The 20,348-nt window shown below is 43.8% G+C and overlaps 3 protein-coding genes across 6 annotated transcripts; 1 reads left to right on the top strand and 2 right to left on the bottom strand.

Moving 5' to 3' along the window:
- Positions 1-869: 869 nt before the first annotated feature.
- Positions 870-10,018, bottom strand: mfsd1l (major facilitator superfamily domain containing 1-like). Of its 2 annotated transcripts, XM_031739332.2 has the most exons (14): positions 9,899-10,018; positions 8,911-8,940; positions 8,337-8,437; positions 8,114-8,223; positions 7,975-8,030; positions 7,740-7,883; positions 7,484-7,642; positions 7,282-7,397; positions 7,045-7,145; positions 3,675-3,786; positions 3,448-3,585; positions 3,176-3,315; positions 2,972-3,083; positions 870-2,890 (listed from the first exon to the last, which is right to left on the bottom strand). In XM_031739332.2, the coding sequence occupies exons 1-14, from the start codon at positions 9,918-9,920 to the stop codon at positions 2,753-2,755; spliced, it is 1,479 nt and encodes a 492-aa protein (XP_031595192.2). In that variant the 5' UTR covers positions 9,921-10,018; the 3' UTR covers positions 870-2,752. The 2 variants fall into 2 exon arrangements, with proteins under 2 accessions (XP_031595192.2, XP_039472458.1); XM_039616524.1 differs by lacking the exons at positions 8,337-8,437; positions 9,899-10,018 and having other exon boundaries at positions 8,911-9,042.
- A 139-nt stretch (positions 10,019-10,157) lies between these two features.
- Positions 10,158-13,590, top strand: LOC116319887 (probable crossover junction endonuclease EME2). Of its 2 annotated transcripts, none has more exons than XM_039616525.1 (8): positions 10,158-11,113; positions 11,726-11,847; positions 11,973-12,074; positions 12,168-12,292; positions 12,412-12,475; positions 12,645-12,760; positions 12,844-13,033; positions 13,110-13,590. In XM_039616525.1, the coding sequence occupies exons 1-8, from the start codon at positions 10,693-10,695 to the stop codon at positions 13,263-13,265; spliced, it is 1,296 nt and encodes a 431-aa protein (XP_039472459.1). In that variant the 5' UTR covers positions 10,158-10,692; the 3' UTR covers positions 13,266-13,590. The 2 variants fall into 2 exon arrangements, with proteins under 2 accessions (XP_039472459.1, XP_031595204.1); XM_031739344.2 differs by having other exon boundaries at positions 10,227-11,113; positions 11,970-12,074.
- Positions 13,591-13,598: 8 nt separating this feature from the next.
- On the bottom strand, positions 13,599-19,614 carry spsb3b (splA/ryanodine receptor domain and SOCS box containing 3b). 2 transcript variants are annotated; one of them, XM_039616523.1, is made up of 8 exons: positions 19,459-19,614; positions 17,266-17,401; positions 16,588-16,768; positions 15,842-16,029; positions 15,641-15,743; positions 15,437-15,562; positions 14,348-14,632; positions 13,599-14,190 (listed from the first exon to the last, which is right to left on the bottom strand). In XM_039616523.1, exons 1-8 carry the CDS (start codon positions 19,497-19,499, stop codon positions 14,000-14,002), a joined length of 1,251 nt encoding a protein of 416 aa, XP_039472457.1. In that variant the 5' UTR covers positions 19,500-19,614; the 3' UTR covers positions 13,599-13,999. The 2 variants fall into 2 exon arrangements, with proteins under 2 accessions (XP_039472457.1, XP_031595205.1); XM_031739345.2 differs by having other exon boundaries at positions 13,599-14,632.
- Between the last annotated feature and the right edge of the window lie 734 nt (positions 19,615-20,348).

Genomic DNA, 20,348 nt, shown 5'->3' with positions numbered 1-20,348 from the left:
TGTCAAGCCCTTGTGTGGAATGTCAGGTATTAAGTCGACTTTGTGAGTCAGCATGAGTGTTTATGTGTGTGTGTGCGTTGTCCATCAGGCAGTCGCAGACTAACTCCCACCGCACGCCCCTTAAGAAGCTTAGGTGAGGTGTATTTTTAGGGTTGATCCTCACAGTAACAGAGGATCTCAGCTCTTGGAAGTCTCTTTCAAGTAATCTTCTCTCTGTTTTAGTAACACTGACTTGACACAAGTATGTCAGCATTCGAATCTTTGTTTTCTACTCAATCGGGGCAGTCTTTTTAGAAGATTATGAGCTGTGTGCTCAAAAGGGCCATCCATATCTGTACAAGTCAGTCTGTTTGATGGTTGGATGGATTATGGCTGAACTAAAGGACAGCTGGACACAGACACACACATGTGCATGTAAATGATATTCAATAACCTTATAGCATCGTTTAACCCACCTTACTCATGCTGTCTAAGCTTAGCTGTAATCTAACCTGAGGATGAATGAAGCAACATGCGTGACCGAATGGTAAATGTGACAGGATTGTTTTTCTTGTAAAAAGAGAACCCCTAAATGCAGCTTATTAAAGTTTCTTTATTGTTATTATAATTTATTTAACCTTGTTACATCTGCATCTGCACAGATATATTTTACTAAACAAAATAAAAATATCCCATGTAACATGTTTTATAATAGTTAATCCATCTGATCAGGTCTAAACTTCTAAACTAATATCTATATCTATCCATCTATATTAAAAAAAACCCACCATGAATTAAACATCTTCTATTATGTCAGATTCACCAACTTCACATCTTACTCCTGTCATACTCCTTAAAACTGTGAGTTGTAACTCAAGAATCCAAAGGCATTTTGCACAATTATTTGCATTTAGATTTTATTTAGTAGCGTTGATGTTTGTCTTTTAGAAATGGAAAAACTTGTACAAGACTGAGTAGCAGTGGACCAATACAAATGGAAAAAGGAACTAAATACATCAATGTCACTACCAATATAAAAAGTAGTAGCATATCCAGAATTAGGGGGCATGGGGAAAATCAGTGAACGCCTTAAAGACTCTGTGGTATTCACTGAAGAGGGTGTGCTGCTATTTATCTGCAGCTATTTTAACCAAGGCCACATTCTTACAGGTGTTGACAGTTTGATGGATGTGATATGAAGTACTGTTATTCTGCCTACCACCCCGAAAATGCCCACAATCACTTATAAAAAAAATAAATTAAAAAAAAAAGTGCCCACTACATATTTGGGGATTAACAACATCCAAGTAACTGAGGTGAAAATCATGCCAAGAGAAAAGTGGACTCACTCACAATCCCGTGATCTTGATACAAACTGTACATGTGTGAGGAGCGCCACCTAATGGCTGTTGTGTGTTTAACATGCACTCATAAAAGAGAGACTTCAACCCAACACTCCGCCTGCAGGTCAAGTTGACGTGTTGAAATCGCAACTTTGCAAGAACATCGTTAACATGTTTGCGTGAAGAAAAACATTTTGTGAACACTACTTTTTCCTTTTTTAAAACACTGATTGTTTACATGATCACTATTTATGTTGCTTATTCCAATAAACGCAAGTCCTGATCACTCTTTTCTAAATCTGTTTTCATGAAACCAAACGTCTGAGAGAAACAACTCTCTTTCTAGCAGTTATAGGCACCACCGTGTGTAGCAGCTAGGTGCTGATTGTGTCTGTCATGTGCTGGGTTTGTGGTCACTGTGAGGGAAAACAAATTAAGTATCAAGTTGCACAGATAAAAGTCTAAACTGAAATGATAAAAGTTAGGAAAGCAGCAGAATTGCAAGAATCTCACTGTTGTTACAAATACAATTATTTAGTAACTGCAGGAATGTCCACACAATTATTTATAGCAGTGGAGTCATTATAGTCACAACAAGACTGATAAAAAGGGTTTGAGTGTTTGTGTTAAAAAAATAAAAGAATTACAAAGTTAAAACTCAAATAAATGGAAATCTGTAACTAAGTAAGTATTCAGACTGTTTGCTTTTGTGTCCCCATCATCAGATACATCCCTTTTTCTTTAATAATCCTGGAAATGTTTCTAGAACCTGATGTAAATCCACCTGTGGCCACCTGAAGGAATTAAACATGATTCAAATTTTTTTTTTTTTTTTTTTTTTTTAAATCTACGGTTATAAAACGACTTCTGAAGTATTCAGGAACAATTTGACTTAAAAAAAACAGTGAAATAAACGACCTGATTTGGCAGGACTCCTCACATGCTTTTCTTGCAAGAAGGATCTCGGTCAAAGAGGCGACCAAGGACCTGAGACTCACTTTAACGGTAGTTCGGTTATCTGTGAGATGAGAGAAGCCCCTGATATCCATCTCAACAGCACCTTACTAATCACCTTCACGGGTGTGCAGCCACATGGAAGTTACTCTAACTAAAAGGCATAACAGATTCATGGAGCTTCCAAACGGCAAACTCTCTCAAAGGAAAGGAAAAGATAATCTAGCCAACACCAGACATGACTCATAGCCTGCTGAAAACTTCACTGTAATCCCTACAGTGAAGCATGATGGTTGTATATAGGGATACTTGTCAGAGCTGCTGAAAACTTAATGAGTGGCATCAAAAAGGAAAAGGAATGGTCTTTAAGACAATCTGACCCAGAATAAATGGCCTCGAATTCCTTCTGAGTTGACTGCATTTCTTAAAAACAGCAAGAATAATGCTCAAATAAGAGAAAACTGTAAATGAAAAGCTCAAGAGTTGATAGAACGAGATCCAACAGCATCACCATCTTCCTCATTTGGCTCATCCTCTGCCTGGGTGAGTGGCTCTCGGTCTGGGTCTCTCGGTGCCTGCCCTGACTTCTTGGTTGTCTTGTTCAGGGTCCCACCCTGTAGGGAAAAAAAATTAACTTAGTGCTGAGTTTGTGTATAGAGTATAAACTCATGAGATAACTTCTACAGATGTCTGACCTGTCTGTGATCAACAATGTTAAGCAGCACTGAGGTCACAATGCAGCTGATGGTGTTGGCCAACATGAAGATCATCATCCTCTGCCAACGCCACAGCGGGATCTTAGTTTCACTGCAACACAAGTGGAGCAACCGCAGAGCTAAACAAGACTGGATGGACCATTAGTGCACGGCAATGAGATTCTAATGTCAGGTACTCCCCACCTGGACTTGGTGCCTAGTATCTGTCCAACAACGAGATTGGAGATCCCGATCCCAATCATCTGTACGGAGGTGGCCAGGCCCATGGCAGTTCCCAGAGTCGCCTGAGGTACGACGAGTGGAATAGACGGCCACATGCTGGCCTGGAATACAGAGGCAGCAACAAGTTTAACATACTGGAAAAATACATTAATTCATAGTAATAATTTACCATTTTAACACTGACGACTAAGATTTTACTTATAAAGAATGAATTAAAAAAAATCTGCACTCACAGCAGCAAAGGAGTAGGTGACTCCCAGCCATATGGTTGAAACCAGAGGAGGGACAAAAGTGAAAGCCAGGAGTCCAAACACGGGCAGCGTGAGGACGGCGCATGCCACTGCGAAGACTCCCCGCAGACCCACATAATCCTGAAACACATGGCAGGGAGAGTGTGTCAAGATAAACCAACTCAGCTCAATACATGAATAAGATTTGGGTTTATACTAAAGATACATACAATGAGAATGCCCACGCTGGCTGAGAGGACCAGTGAGCTGTCATAGACTGCTCCTGCAATGTAAGCCGCCTCCTTCTGGCTGTAGTAGCTGTACTTATCCTGGATGAACTTGCTGGGATATGAAAAAAAAAGGCAGATGTGAATGTTTGTTACACTAGGATCATGTTGGTGCTGGTGTATTCAAAGGAATGCAGATTTATAATTCACTGATTGCTCTGAAAGTGGTGTAAAAAGGTGTTTCCTCCTAATTTGCTGTTTTTTTTGTATCTTTGTCACATTTAAATGTTTCAGATCAAACAAATGTAAATATTACATTACATTCCAAACCTACATGGCCCTGTGTGAAAAAGTGATATCCCATAAATCTAATAAGTGGCTGGGCCACCCTTAGCAGTAACAACTTCACTCAAGCGTTTGCGATAACTGACAATGAGTCTTCACTGCTCTGTGGAGGAATTTTGGCCCATTCATCTTTGCAGAAATGTTGTAATTCAGCCACTTCGGAGGGTTTTCGAGCATGAACCACCTTTTTAAGGTCGTGCCACAGCATCTCAATCAAATTCAGGTCAGGACTTTGACTAGGCCACTCCAAAGGCCTCGTTTTGTTTTTTTGTTTTTCAGACATTCAGCCATTTTTTTGGATCATTGTCCTGCTGCAAAACCAAAGTGTCCTTCAGCTTGACGTCACGAACAGATGGCCTGACTTTCTCCGTCAGGATGTTTTGATAGACAGCAGAATTCATGGTTTCATTTACCACAGCATGTCTTCCAGGTTCAGAGGCAGCAAACAGCCCCAGACCATCACACTACCACCACCATATTTTACTGTTGGTATGATGTTCCACGGTAGCCAAGGATTTGGAAGCCGAAACGAGGATGGAGAGCGTGCCCTCAACTGTGCTGAGGCATACGATCTCGCTATAACCAACACCATCTTCAAGAAGAGACTGGCGCACCTAGGCACGTACTCCAGTGGAGGTAGAGACACCCAGATCGATTATTGGCTTATCCGGAGGCGACACCTAAATTTGATGACTGACATGAAGATCATCCCATCCATGAACATAGGCCCCCAACATCGGCTTCGCGTCATAGACCTCAGGCTCGACGTTGACCACCGGCGACAGGCGAGAACCACCACCGACGAGAAGATCAAGTGGTGGCGTGTGCCCGAATGCAAGCGGGACCTCGTGGTGGCGCTGGGTGCAACCGCTCTTGACATTGACCCAAACCAGCCAGTGGAGGCCCCCTGGAACAATATAGCCGACCAAATCCGAGAAGCAGCAACCAGCGTCCTGGGTAGACCAAGCTGGGAAAGCGCTTTATTGACAAGCAAATATGGTGGTGCAACACAGAAGTCCAAATTGCCGTGAAAGAGAAGAAGTCTGCGCTGAAGACGTGGCACCGGTCCGGACACAACGAGGACTACAAACGGTACAAGAACCTGAAGGCGAAAGTGAAGAAAGCAGTGGCAGTGGCAAAGGCGGCGCATTACGACCAGCTGTACCACGACCTTGACACCCCTGGAGGAGCGAACAAGATTTATCGTCTGGCCAACAGCCGGCATCGCTCAACACAGGACATCGGTCAGGTGAAACACGGCAAAGATTCGAATCAGCAAGTCCTGCGCGACCCGCCCGCCATCCTCAATTGCTGGAGCGAGCACGTCTCCCAGATCAGCAACGAAGAATTTCCACACACCCCAATCCTCAGCGCCGCACCCGTCCATGGCCCAGTACCACCGATCATGCTAGCAGAGGTGAAAGACGCCATAAACAAAATGAAGAATGGGAAAGCACCTGGCCCAGACGATATCCCTGCCGAAGCCTGGAAGCTCCTTGGTTCGCGGGGTGCCCTCAACACACTATTCAGCGCTATCATCCAGGAAGGCAAACCCCCAACGGCCTGGAACACCAGCATCACAGTCCCAATCTGGAAAGCCAAAAGCGACGTGGCCGACTGCCCAATACGCCTCCTGTGACATGCTATGAAGATCTTTGAGCGGATCCTGGACGCCCGCCTAAGGCAAATCGCCACCATCACGGCAAACCAGTGCGGTTTCGTCAAGGGGTCTGTCACTATTGACGCCATTCATGCTGCGAGGCTGCTTGTGGAGAAACACCGGGAGAAGAAATCGACAGTCCACATGGCCTTCCTTGACCTGGAGAAGGCGTTTGACAGTGTACCGCACGATCTTATTTGGCATGCCCTACGTTCTCATGGAGTCCCAGAAGCTTATGTCAACTGGGTCAAACTACTGTACACAAACGTCACCAGCGTCGTCATGTGCCCCGTGGGGGTCTCGCCGCCCTGCGCCATCAACGTAGGTGTACACCAAGGCTTGGCACTCTCGCCTCTTCTGTTTATACGCATGGATGAAGTGGCGTCAAGTGACACACCCGTCACTTGACAGTTATATGCAACTGTCGAACACCAAACCATCTCAAGGCGAAGATTTACAAGACTGTAGTCTGCCCAGTTGCCCTGTATGGATCGGAGTGCTGGCCAGCCACCGCCAAGCACGAACAGGCCCTGCACACGGTGGAAATGCGAATGCTCAGGTGGTGTCTAGGCCTCACACGTTGGGACCAAGTCATGAATGAAGATGTCAGAAAGCGGCTCGGCATCGCACCAATCACGGAGAAAATGTGCGAGGCACGGCTACGGTGGTACGGACACATATTACACTCAGACGACAGCTCAGTGGCGAAAACGGCAATGAGGCTTGAGCCCGGTGGCCAGCGATCCCATGACAGTCCGAAGAATCGGTGGATGGATAGAATAAAGGAAGACATGAAGATCGTCAATGCCACCCCAGAAGATGCCCTTGATCGTGCCAAATGGAGACGGATTTGCCGCAAAGGATAAATGCTAGGAAGAAGAAGAGGAAGAAGAAGAAGAAGAAGAAGAAGACGGTATGATGTTCCTTTTCTAAAATGCTGTGTTACTTTTACAAAAACGTCTGGCAGTAATCAGGCCTGCGTGTGGCTAGAGAAACTAAACTCAGATTTCCAAAGATTTGATACACCACAGTTAATTCATCTTGTCTAATAAAAACTTTGGAGTGGCCTAGTCAAAGTCCTGACCTGAATCTGATTGAGATGCTGTGGCATGACCTTAAAAATGCGGTTCATGCTCGAAAACCATCCAGTGTGGCTGAATTACAACATTTCTGCAAAGATGAGTCTGACAAAATTCCTCCACAGCGCTGTAAAAGACTCATTGCCAGTTATCGCAAACAGATGAAAAAACAAACAAAAAAACAAAAAAAACAAAACAAAACAAAAACAGGAAATCCGGCAGGAGTCAAAAAAAATTTCACATCACTGTATTTCATCAGTATGCACACACTTTATGTCAAGAACTCTACCTTGCATCAGCAATGAAGGGGAAGATGCCGTTGTAGAAGAACATGATGGTGAGAACCAGCAGCCAGTATCTTACTGACAGGAGCTTCACATCCTGAATCCTCTGCACATAAAAAACACACAAAATAAATAATGCTCCCCACACAGATCACCAGTGTGTCCATGATACTTAAAAAATAAGATTTAAATCATTACTGTTACTGATGCATGTTGTTATTATTATAGGATATTGATCGTACCACTTTGCGAGACTCTTCTTGGATGGCTCCATCGAGACCCAGCTGCCTCATTCCAATCTTGTCCAAGGTGCTGACAACGACAGCAGAAGTGAAACCCAGCACACACAACAGTGCTCCTGAGAAACAATAACATGAGAAACCCAGGTCACATGGCAACCCACCACACCATAAACCTTGAGATTTCTTCACACTCGTCACCTACCACCCCAGAGTGTCCACTGCATGCCATATTTTTCTTCAAACTTCTGTGTGAGGAAGAAGTTCAACACCGAGCCCAGCCGCGAGAAGGCCAGGGTCAGGCCGAAAGCCAAAGCCAACTCCTTCCCTTTGAACCAGAAGGCCGTGATGCGATTCTGAACAACTAATGAACAAGGAGAAAGGTAACTGAGCGGTTAAGAAATGTTCCTCAAAGACAACACTGCATAGAATATATGTTCATATCCATGAGGGGAACTTACTAGTCAGAGATCCATTGCCTGATCCAAACAGCAGACGGCCTGTAAGCATTAGCGGCAGCAAGTAGGGAGATCCCTTGAAGTGGGAGCCGAGAGCAAACAGCGATGAGCCCAAAACACAGAGAAAAGAGAAGAGAAACACACCGACTGCAAAGAGGAACAAAAGAGAAATGGTTGTATCATCATTTTAATGTCAGTAGATTAATCTAGATGTAGGAAAAAACATATGCAGACTTACAGCGATTTCCTAATTTGTCAATGAGGAATCCAGCCAGGATCACCACTACTGCATTCCTGTTGATAACAGAGAGAAGCTCTTTACTGATAAGCCACTTTTCTGCATTTTCACAGTGAAATCAATGCATTAACGTACTTACGTCCAAGCATAGATGGCATAGAGAAGATTGTACTGCTGAGGGGTCATCCCCAGTCCCTCCACACAGTCCACTGTCCCATTGATCACTGTCGCATTGGGACACGTCAGGTTCTGTCAAAATACAACAGTCAAACATTAAAAACACCATCAGTCCTATCCTGCTGACTGATGATCAACTCGTGCAATATTGATGCTATCTATAAGCAGCGCTGCCTCTTGCTCACCCCTTGGAACTGATCCTGTAACACACTGGGAATGTCGAAGCAAAAGTAGGACCCAAAGGTCAGCAGACAGTTAAAGAAGAGCACCACAAAGCGATAGTATGCTGGAAGACAGTGACACACAATAAAGCAACGGCAACATCAGGTGATTTAAAGATGCAACACCCTCAGATCAATTTAACAAATACTTTATTATGTCTGGGGATGTTTTTGACTTTTAGCAAAGTGCTACTGTGCGACCCGGTACTGTTTGTTGTTTTTAAAGGAGGAAAAATATATGCAATTCTTCTTATTCTGTACAGTAAGTTCATGAAATAAGAAAATCAGAGTGGAGAATTATGTGTGCTAATTGCGCAAAGAGCGAACTGACAGACTGAGTGAGAGTTTCATGTTCAGGCAACTTCTCCTACAGTCACGAGATCTTTTTGTGACACTGAAAGTATAAAATGCTGAGTTGGTCACCAAGAGGCTTTTTTTAGGGAAGTGTCTGCAGGGTTACAAGCAGAGGTCTTGGTCAGCTCAGTAAAATATGCTGACTTGCTGTGTTTTTAATAAATAACTTTGTAGTGACACGTACCTTTCTCCGCTGGCTGCGCCATCGTGTTAGCTGTAAAACAAAGCGTCAAAAATCACATTCTTCGCTGTTGTTTACAAGAACAGGGTTAGCGGCTGCTACGCTTCTTCTGCGGCTGACGTCGGGAAATCGCAGATCTTAAAACCACATGGATGGAGCTGCTGCCGTAAATATGAACACGTAATGACGTACGGCACGGCATAACAAATACTTATCGTGCTATTGTGCGACCCGGATTGTCTGCCAAAAACTGATTTCCGGTATTTGCCAAAAACTGATTGCTCGTATTTAAACTGCTATAAGTAACTTGTTGGGCTATAATATGTGAAACATATGTGAAATGCATCCCTCATGGATGACATAAAGTCACCTGGAGCCACAAACAACATTCGTGTAACAAGGTAGAAGCCGCAATCAGTTTTTGCCAGTGACTTTTATATAACCTTTATTTATGCAGTTAAAAAAATCTCATTAACATTAAAAATGTCTTTTGTAAGAGTAAGTTGGCCAAGAGGACAGCAGAAATGGCAGCAAATATTACAATAGTTCAGTAAAAATATTTTAAGTGGGGATAAAGGACCGGATTGGTTATAATGTAAGTACAATAACACAGAGTTGTAAAGATACTTGAAAAACAGATAATTTTTTAATTCTATATATAACCCCTTTGTAAACCCTGTTCACCGAAGTCTATTTACCAACATACGTAAAGATATTACACATAAAAAATACACAAAAACATTGGAAATCAGTTTTTGGCAGACAATCAGTTTTTGGCACAACACCGGCACATTTTAGTTTTTTGGTTTTTTTTTTTGGTTGGTTGGTTTTTAAGGAGAAAAAAGTATGTAATTCTGTAATCCTACTGGAAGCATAAAATGCTGAGATTTTTGGGAAGTGTGTGCAGGGTTACAAGCAGAGGCCTGGTTCAGCTCAGTTAACTATATGCTGACTTGCTGTGTTTAATAAATAACTTTGCAGTGAGACGTACTTTTTTCCGCCGGCTGCGCCATCGTGTTATCTGTAAAACAAAGCGTCAAAAATCATATTCTTCGCCGTTGTTACGTGCACAGAGTGAGCGGCTGCTGCGCTTCTTCTGCGGCTGACGTCGGGAAACTCGTATCTTAAAACCACGTGGACGGAGTGTGTTGCTAAGTAACCTACACCTGTCCTGGACAAATACAACACTATATACATTATAATCAGGGCTCTATACTGCACATTGGACTGATTATAGTTTGATGTTGGGTGACCATTCACGGCTATTACTTTTAGGAAGTACATTTAAAAACTGAAGTTGACCCAACGTGCTTTAAAGAAAGGAACATTTTAAAAGCTATTTAAAAACTAAAGAAAAAAAATGTCACTTTTTAAGTTGTCTTTGTAATGTAAGCTGAAACTATCACTATTTGTATCAGTATTTACTTGTTATCGAATCAATACCCAAATTTGCAGTACACCACACCACTCCTCTTATTTGCTCACTAGGTCACCTGACTGCCCTGGGATTTTAATCCAATAGAAACAACAGGTGTAAGTTTATCACTTGCTGTCTCTCTCTTTACCTTCTGTATATATAGCTGTGTGTGCATGTGTGTGTGTGTATGTGTACAGGCTTCTCTTTAAATAAAGTAGGAACGTATGCATCGCGCGTTTTGAGTGTTTTGTCCCTCATCGCACACCATCGTGGGGTTATACAAACAATGCAGTACCACTCAGAGTTTTCCCAAATCTTTTTTCACGGTTTTACAAATAAGGACTTCGACTGCGTCTTGAACATGTGAGATGTCTGTGGTACGGAGAGCTAAAACGTGGGAAATCTCTGAATCTGAGGACAGCGACGCTGAAACAAAACCCGGTTTGAGCTGCGATGACAGCAGGCAGACAGCCAGCACAGAAAAGCAGGAGCAGGGTTCATACAGTTCAGCAGCAAATAGGGGAGGGTCTGCTGCTCTGGCCCCTCCACCAGCAGGTGGGTCCGGTAAACCGAGTCCTGCGAGGAAACGTCGTAGTAAGGAGGAAATAGAAGAGGACAGACTGAAAGTGAAGGAGAGGAAGGAGGCGAGAGAGAGACAGAGAGCGGCCAGAGCCCAGGAGAAGGAGGAGAGGAGACAGGAGCAGCAGAGGAGGAGAGAGGCGGCCCAGACCCTCAAGAGTCTCCGGCCAGAAAACTGCCTCAAATGCATCACTGTCTGCATACACCCAGGTACACGCGGACACAGGGATGCCTTCAGGTGTCGCCGGAAATTAACATTCCAACTACAATTTGGGGCCAACTTTAAAAAATAAATAAATATGTATAGATGTAAAATGACACGGGTATGATCTCTTTTCTGTTGACTTTATTTGTGTCATGTATGTTTAGTGTGCCGGATCCCATCCCTGACTCTTAAAGAGTATTTTCTGTGTTTCTAGTTTCTTCCCATACAATACTGTTTTCCACAGTATCTTTACTTCTTCAACACCCTGCATAAGCTCAAAAGCATTCACACCCCAACTCCACATTCATTACCAATAATAACAAGATGTCCAGTTTGAATTTAAGGGGAAAAAACTGCAGCAAAGTCAAACTGTAGTCTCACATTTCCATCCTGGTCCACGTTCCCCAGCAGTGACTCAACGCTCCTTGCAAGGGCCTGTCTCAGTCTTTAAGAACCACTACCTAAGTACTTTTTAAGTAGTGGCTGTTGTTTCCAGCCTAAAAGGCACCACCTTAAAAATGTTATTTTCCTTGACTATGACTTCTGGGGGGATGGCAGTGGACTGTATAATGCACAAACACGCACTAATCGCTACGTCGTTTTGTGTCTTTCTTCAGCTCTTCTGCAGCAGGATGGCTCGGACGTCCTGCTGGACACTCTGGTTTCCCTTGACTGGAAGTTCAGCATCGAGAGCGATCAGCTCGTTAGCAGCATTGCCTGGACCCGAGATTTACCTCAGGTAGGCAGCTCACACCTCTGACATACAGAGCGATCCGCTTTTAAATGCTCTCTTTAAATCTGGATTTATCAATTTGCTGCATTTTTGTTGATTCCTGTGAGGGATTACTGTTTTGGCTTTAGCAGGGAGAAGGTGCCATGGTCGCAGTGGTGGAGGAGGAGGAGGAGCAGGTGCTTCTGGTCCTGAATCTGGCTGATTTCATGGATGTAGTGATCTCTGTGAAAAGAGTAAGCAATCCTCCGAGCTGTTGTAATGGTGTGATTGACTGTATGAAGGAGCTCTGGCTCCTCGCACTCACACTGCACTCTGCCACTCCACAGATTATCCACAGCGAAGGGATGGAGACAGGGGTGGGGTCTTTCTGGAGTCCGCTTTTGGAGTTTCTCAACCGTGATGCCAAGAAGGTGGTCACTCTGTTAGTAACAGACTCTGAGCCAGATTACAGGTAAGCTTATCTGGGAATCCTCAACTTCTTCTGCCACCCAGTGGCTCCTTCACTTCTCCACTTTCTGATTCTAAGTAAAGTGCGGAAATTGTATGACCTGATTTATCGTTTACCAACAGGTCAAACGCCCAAGCTGTGCCACTACAATACAAATTGGGGATGGATCATCTGGACATTGAGGAGGTCAGTTTACTCTTTCTTTCTTTCTTTCCTTCTCTCAAGGATTTGTGAGTCTTTCTTCCTGATTTTTTCACATGTACACACAACTCATATACATCTTCAAAAAAGCTTGATGGATAACAAATAGCTTTCTCTCTCTCACTCTTTTTTTTCGAAACACTTTCATCTCCAGGTTCTCGTGTATCTACAGCTCTACAAAAATATCTCTGTGGTCTTCCTGGATAGCTGGCAGGAGGTCACTGATCATGTTTGTGCTGTCACCAAAGCTTTGTCCAAACGCCCTTTCAAGTATGCCACAGTTCTGTGCCCTGACATAGACAGTATAGCGGCTGACTGTGAATTAATGAAACCTCCACTTTGTGCTCTTGCAGAGTCCTGACAGAGGGAGCAGAACTGCCCTTTTGCGTGGATGGCTCATGGGCCAGTGGGGTCCGGGTAGAGAAGGATGGCTCCTGTCTGATTCAGGTCTGGAGCAGGCAGATCCAGCAGCTGAACAGAGTCAGCCCTGCTGTGGCCTCTGCTGTGACCGCGTCCTATCCATCTCCCCAGCTGCTGCTGCAGGTGAGGAGACGCTGTGGTCTGATAGGGTTTGCGTGAGGAAAAACTCTTCTTCTGTAAAATGTTCTGTTCATTTTAGGCTTACAACAGCTTGCGGTCAGAGGAGGATAGAAAAGGGCTGCTCGCCGGCCTCTTGGCGAAAAGCGGCGGCAAAGAGAGACGCGTGGGACCGGAGATATCAGCCAGAGTCTATCGCTGCCTCACAGTCCACAACCCCCAGCTGGTCCTGGACTAATCTGAGAGCAAGACGACCGGGAGACATCAGTGAGGATGAATCTGGTTTCTGATTATGCTCTGTCTCCCCTTGGCTGCTAATATGTTAATGTTGATGTTTACAAGTTAAAAATATGCCTTGGATTTGAGATTTACTTTCCAGGAAAAGCACTTTTTCTTCTCATCTTAATTCCTGCAGATCAAATGTATAGATTACCAGAATACAGGGAATAATGTGATGACTGTTTTTCAGCACAGCTTTTTGTGTATAAATAGGAGATATATAAGCTGTATAAGTTGTATGTATATGTATGAATCTTTCTAGAATAAATAAGCTGAAGCAGGCACTTTCATGTTTTTTGGTTTTATTTTAAAGAATGAACCTGAGTAAGAAAATCCATAACGAAAAGTAGCAAAAACTGGAAATAGAAAATGAAACAAAAAAAACTGCAGAGTGCAGCGCAGAGCTACCGTTGACATTTAAGCAAAATGGCGATTACAAAACACGTTTACAAAAAGTCGATTTCACAGTATCAAAAAGCACCTCTGTTCCTTCCAGAGTCTACGGCTTTCTAGAAGTTTACCTTTTGTTTGCTTCTTCTCTCTCTGAGTCTAAGCTCTTTAAATGGCAGCAGGCCTCATCTCTCACTCGCGCACACACACACACTTCTTTGTTCTTGTTCATTTCAACATTATGTGGAAGACAAATACTTGTTACATCGCAAACAAATAAGCAACGATCCACTCAAATGTTGGCTAAAATATCTCTCTGTGATCAACAAAAGGAGAAATTTGTGGCAACGGTAGAAAAGCTGTGTGCCAATTTTCTTTCTTTCTTTCGTTCTTTTTTGTCAAACATCTCCTCCGCTGGACCACGTGGTCAAGTCCAACGGCACCTTTTGCACTGATAATCTTCCGGCTCGGAGCAGCAGCTCTCGTAGTCACTGCTGGGAGGAGTTGGGGGACAGCTGCAAGCGCTGGAATGAGTTTGAGGTGACGGGTAAGGGTCCGTGTTGGGAATCGGACTGGTGCAGGGGCTGGGGGAGGCACAGGCACTGGATACCGGGCTCGGGCTCGGGTTGGGGGAGTGGCTCGAAGGTAGGCTCGTCTTGCCGAAATCCTCCTGCTCCTCTGAGGGTTCGGGACTGCTGCTGAGACTGAAGACCCAGCCCAGCTGTATGTGGAGGAGGACACGCAGGCCGGGGGGCAGATCCAGGGCATTAAACAGGTCTGGGCAGCACGGCAACATTTGGCGCAGCCTTGCACAGCAAAGGTACTGCAGGGAGGTGGGTGTATAGCAGGCCCGCATCACCTTCATGCTGCTCTTGGCTGCTGTGGAGCACACCATGGGGTACAACTTCTTGTTGTGTAACCTTCTTGCAGCCACACCTGTTGGCAGGAGAGGCAGAGCCCATTAGGATTTATTAGAATACGCAGACAAACGTAACTAACTGAAAAATGGATGCAGTCCGTTCGCCCTAAACCAGTTACCTACATCTCTAATGCGGCTATACCCCCACCCCCCGACGGCACCAGCTGCTTGAAGGTTGACGCCAAGGAGAACAACAACATTCTTCCAAGAAATATGATAACAAGAACAACCTGACTCTCTGCTCTATTCCTCAAGGCCACCTGCGTAGGCTGCAGACTGTTGATGTTGGCCTAACAGGCGAAAGGACACACACCCCGACACGCACACATGCACACTGATACTGATATGCACTCACCACACTCCCTTCCCCGATCCAACGCCTCGTCCCATGCTTACCTCCCACCCGATGGAGACAGCGGCTCAGCTGGAGGCGCGAGTAATCGCAGCGACCGTGACCACTGTGTACATTGGTGTACCCACCCTCCCCACTTATGTTGCTTGTCTGTGTTTCATGGTGTTACAGTGTGATGATATCTGTGCTTCTTTATGTGCTATGGAGTTTTTTGTTTTCTCCTCATGATGACTCCCTTGTTGGAAGTCATCACGGGCAGAACCCCTTTTTTTCTCCTGAATTGCCCCTATGTATTACACATCTCACTGTCTATCCCTTTTTTTTGCTGCCTAGCCTGACCTGTCTCCCCAGTGTTTGTATACTGTATGCATTGTATGTATGGTCGACTAGGTCTGTCATTTCAGCTGCAGGCAACTGCAACCGACAAATAAAGCTTATCCTTATCCTTAAAAAGCAGGAAAACACAAACCTATGCAGTGCCGGTTCTTGTAGAAGGTGAGGGTGCCGTGCCACGTATCCAGGTGCACTCCAATGATCGAGCCTTGACCGAACCGAGAAGAGAATTTTATTTTGTCCCCTTTGTGCTGGAACAGACCTTTGAACACACAGAGAAACATTTTTGTTTTATTTACTGTTTTCTTATCAATCAAAGTCATTATATCTGATAACTCACCGGTGTAGGAGAGCCCCCAGCTGTCTTCATCATGGCCCAGCAGGCTGCCAAAGTTGTACTTGAACTTCTCCAGGTTCACCTCTGAAGTCCCAACTCCCACCATCTACACCAGAAAAGCAAAACAAAACAAAAATTTAAAAAATGTTCATTTTCAGGTTACTTTGTTACAACTTTAGTATTCTTTTAGCTTCTCTTACGCACCATATCTGTCCCGTAGACAGGGGAGGTCATCTTGATTTCCCAGTAGTGTTGGCCGTCTGCGAGCTCCTTGTTGCCACGGATTGCAGCGGTGCCGCAGCTGTAGTCTGAATGAAAGCTCACCTTCCTGTTGTCACAGCTCAGAAAGGCTCCAGAGGACTTACAGTGATCATCCCACACCCAGTCAAAACCTGGACACACGGCATGCACGAGCAGTTATGCCAGATGTTTTTCCGAGAACGAAGCACACCGACTTTTCTTGGCTTTTCATCTTTTATCACCTGAAGGCTGTTCATCATTTAGTTTTGAGGGATCTGTGATCAAATAGCTTTAAACCTCATGGCACAGCTGTATGCTGTGCTCAGCAAATTTGCAGATGTTAGCATCTTAGTGGGTAAATGTTACAGCTGCTTATCATGAGCATGTTTGATCTATCGGTGTGTACGTGACTCTCAGCCTTCTTATCCTGTTCATGAGTTTGCAAAGGAAATAAATAGGATGTTGACCATCCTGAACCTTAAACATGACACTGATAGCGAAAGAGACTCGATGTTCATCGGGTAAAGAATTCAGCAGCTGGTTGTGGCACAAATCACACCATTACAAGCCAAAGAAGTTGTAATATGAATGAATACAGTGTTAATATTACCCGACAGACAGCCATAAGCATATAAAGACTCTCCAACATGCCTAATTTAAAATTTTATTTACATGCATCTTTATGCTGTCTTTCATCAGCTTCTGCTCACCCTGATCGTCCTCCTCATAGAGGCAGTCACTGATGACGCCGAGACCAGGGCTGAGCTCTTCCTCTGGGTCACAGTGGAAGAAATACTCCTGTTTCACTGGTACTGTGCTTGGCAATGCCACCACCTCGGAGACAGTCTGGAAACCGGCCCGGTAATCCACCTCAGGCTCCAAGTAGCTGATCTGGTTGACGCAAACATTACAAACAGGATCCTGTAAGTCCACGGACGTGGCCCTAGTCCAGGGACGCTGGCAGTGAGCTCCAGCGGTAGAGCTCGATCAGGATCGCGACAAATTGCTACCAAAGAGCAACACAGGTTGCCGAGGCTGAATGGGAAAAAAAGGGGGGCTCTGCAATCTAAAGAGCCAGATGGGAACTTGTGTGCTTTGTTTTTAAACACTGTGTATCGCCGGTGATGTGAGGTCATGTGTACAAGCAAGTAAACTTAGAAGCCTTCCAAAAGTACTGGGCGTACGGTCATGTCATTACCACATTTCACACACTGCCATTCCAGAAAGGGAACAGTCCAAGTGGAAAAACTAGCTGTACTTACTCTAAACAGAACTACTGTATTCTGTTTCATATAACAGGGATATGGTTCTTGATTTCCAGTGAAAGCATTTTTCCATTTAGCTCAGTTTCAATTATATCCCAATAAACACAAACAGGAAAGTCTCACCTGTGCGGCTGTCTGACCCTCCTGCTCCTCTCTGTCTGATGACTGGATCACAGCCATGGCATCTGTCTCTTGCCAGGTTTGATTCCAGGCCAAATGCCGAGCGCGTCCATTTCTGCCTCTTCTCAGCATTGCAGTTCTGTGGAAAGCCAACCCAGCACCTGATGACCAGCTGGCACGAGTACAGGAGGCCACGTATTTCTTATTTATGTCAAGTGCGGTCACTGCTGAACTCCTGCTTAGCACTGTATTTGTACTTGTTAAATATCAACACTTCACCGAGTTCTTTTGATTCCTCATAGGCATCCGATGGAAGACAACACACTGCTCAGTGGACCATTCACACTTTTATTCTCTTACACAATACTTCTAGAAGGGAGATGCATCCTGCATGACAGCGGATCTGAAAATGGTGGTGCGCCCCTAACAGTTTTATTACCAGCTCTCTCATTCTAGTCTAAACAACAGTGTTTCAGTAACTTTCCAATAGAAGATGGTCGAAGATGGTCCCCTGTTATCTACTTTTTCCCAGGGTGAGAGTCTACAGCATTCCACTCCCCAAGGACAAATAGTTTAATGCCTTTATTTTTCAGAGCCGTGTCCACTTAATACTACACTATATAATTATATGACACTTTAGTTAATATAAAGCATATAATTGAGGCACTTCAAATAATTTCATCTCAACATACTATAAGTAAGATATGTACTTTTTTCGTCTAGGAATAAGCAGCATACTGACTTCTCTGAATTTAACTGCAAAATAAGGCCCAGGCCCAAAAAGCATGTCTGAACCACCTCTCACTGCTATCATATTTCACCAGTTTCTAACAAACCTGCAGGGCAACTGAAAGTAGGTCAATCCAAACTACTCACTGTCAGTTCAGCTGTTTGTTTGCTGACCTTATTTTTCACTTCCACATATTATATTACAGTTAGAGACAAGCTGCACGATTTACTGTGAGGAAGCCTTTCTAGTCACCTCGAATAATCTTTGTGTGCCAGCTTCCCTATTTCCATCTGTCCCATATGCCACAGTTAGCAACAGGATGTGTTTTCAAGCACGCCTTCGACTTTTTAAAGCTGACCCCCCATGCTTCACAGGACTCCCAGGGTCACCTGATCCACTGATTGTAATAAGTAACAGAAATTACAGCTAAAATAAGAAACCTATTTCCTCTGTATCATGTGATTATGGCTGTTAACATAGCAATAAATCAATTCAGTTTTATTTTTATGCTGTCAAATCACAACAGTAGTTGCGTCATACTGTAATGTAAAGATTCCAACAAGCAGATGACCACCTTTGAGCAAGAACTTGGCAACAGTGGGAAGGAAACCAGGAAGAAAACTCTGGCAGAACCAGAAACAGGGAGTGGCAGCCAGCAGCCAGCTATAAAATGCACGCACACTATTGAGACTACAATGATAGCTGACTGCAGTCAATTACAAATGAAGCTGTCAACAACACTGTTTTCATTCTTAGTTAGCTTTACTCGTTAAAACCCTGTAATTACAAATGTAGTAACCAGAACATCACCAGACTGTGTGTGCTTTTTAAAACATCGAATCTAATCTCATTCAAACTGTTTACCAAATGCACAATCACATGCCTCAATGGCAGTGTTTGCCTCTCTGAAATGTCCCCTTGTTTACAGAAAAATATGAGTAGCAGACTTATTATACCCAGTAATAACATACAGTTAAGACCCAAACCATAACCAGAGCCTTTATTTGCTCAAAACTACACATCTTGAGCTGTTAACTCTCTTGGTTAATGCCTGCAGGGAACAGCTGGTTACCGCTTTGCAAACAGGTGCAGGAGATGAGTGCCATTAATTTAGATTAGTTAGTCTGGAGCTAGTCTCATTTTAATTGGGCCTTACCCTACATTACTCTAAATGCATCATCATCATCATCCGGAGCACCGAGTTAGAGCAGCTCCTTGGTCAGTCTATGTGAGGGCAGGTATGTTGCCAATGGACTGCCACAGCAATAATGAAGGCACGTTTAAAACTACTGAAAATGTACATATTTATCTGAATCTGATCCATTTCCTCATGAAGGAATGCTGTCTACTCCATAACGCTTGCTGTGAATCGTTCAATTAAATATGATCAGATCCTTTATCTTAACACATATATCACAGGCAGTGCAACAGGACTGTGTCATTCCCAGCAGGAATTCTGCGCTTACCTTGCAGTAGTCTTCCTGCTCACTGTATTGCAGTGGCTCATTGGTTTGTCTCTATATCCGAGTGTGTCACGGGTGCAATCTGTCCCACTTCTCACAAGACAGAAGTAAACATTACTTCTCCACGCCCTCTTTACAGCTTATTGGATAAGACGTGTGGAGGAGGAGTTCATGCTGGTTTATGTAGTCACCTAGTTGCAGTATTTATAAGGCAAATTAACTATATATTAATTATATATACGGTATATTCATGCGGTGGGATTGTTGCTACTGAACAAATTCTGTTCTGTGAGTTGCTGATAATAAAAACCAAATAAAAAGGCAGACGGTGATGAGGTGTCGTGGTCTGTACTGTTGTGTTTGTATTTCCCACACTGCATGTCTACAACAAAAGAAAAAAGGGCTGAAACTGTGTGCACGTCTATTTCAGGCGAAGTTTTGTGTTTGAAATGGAAAGACGAATTGTGAAAACACATCTTAAATACTATACATTTAAGAAAAAGAGCGAAAGCTAAAGAGGAAAATCAAATCCACCAATGAGGCTGAACGATTTTAAATGACTCACCAGCTAAAAGCAGCTATTAAAGTTACCATGGTAATGGGTGTTGTGCGTGACTGCCAAATTTCTCTAAAATGGGCTTGGCACTCCTATCGTAAAAAAGGCTTGTAACACCCCAAACTACCACATTCATCTGCTTTTAAATCCGTGAGCGTCCCAACAAGTTGCTCTACATTTCTGTGATTTTTTGTGTGTTCCCATTCTTTACGCAAGAGCAACGTTAACAAAAGCAGTTTTGTCTGCTTTTTTTTTTTCTCCAAAAAGCTCTGGATAAATAATAAATAAATACAAAATAAAATTTAACTACATTGGATAGTTACGTTGTACTCTTCTT

The sequence above is a fragment of the Oreochromis aureus genome, linkage group 8 (genome assembly GCF_013358895.1).
Source record: "Oreochromis aureus strain Israel breed Guangdong linkage group 8, ZZ_aureus, whole genome shotgun sequence".
Taxonomy (NCBI): domain Eukaryota; kingdom Metazoa; phylum Chordata; class Actinopteri; order Cichliformes; family Cichlidae; genus Oreochromis; species Oreochromis aureus.
The sequence above is the reverse complement of the archived record's forward strand: the minus strand, read 5'-3'. Positions and strand labels throughout refer to the sequence as shown.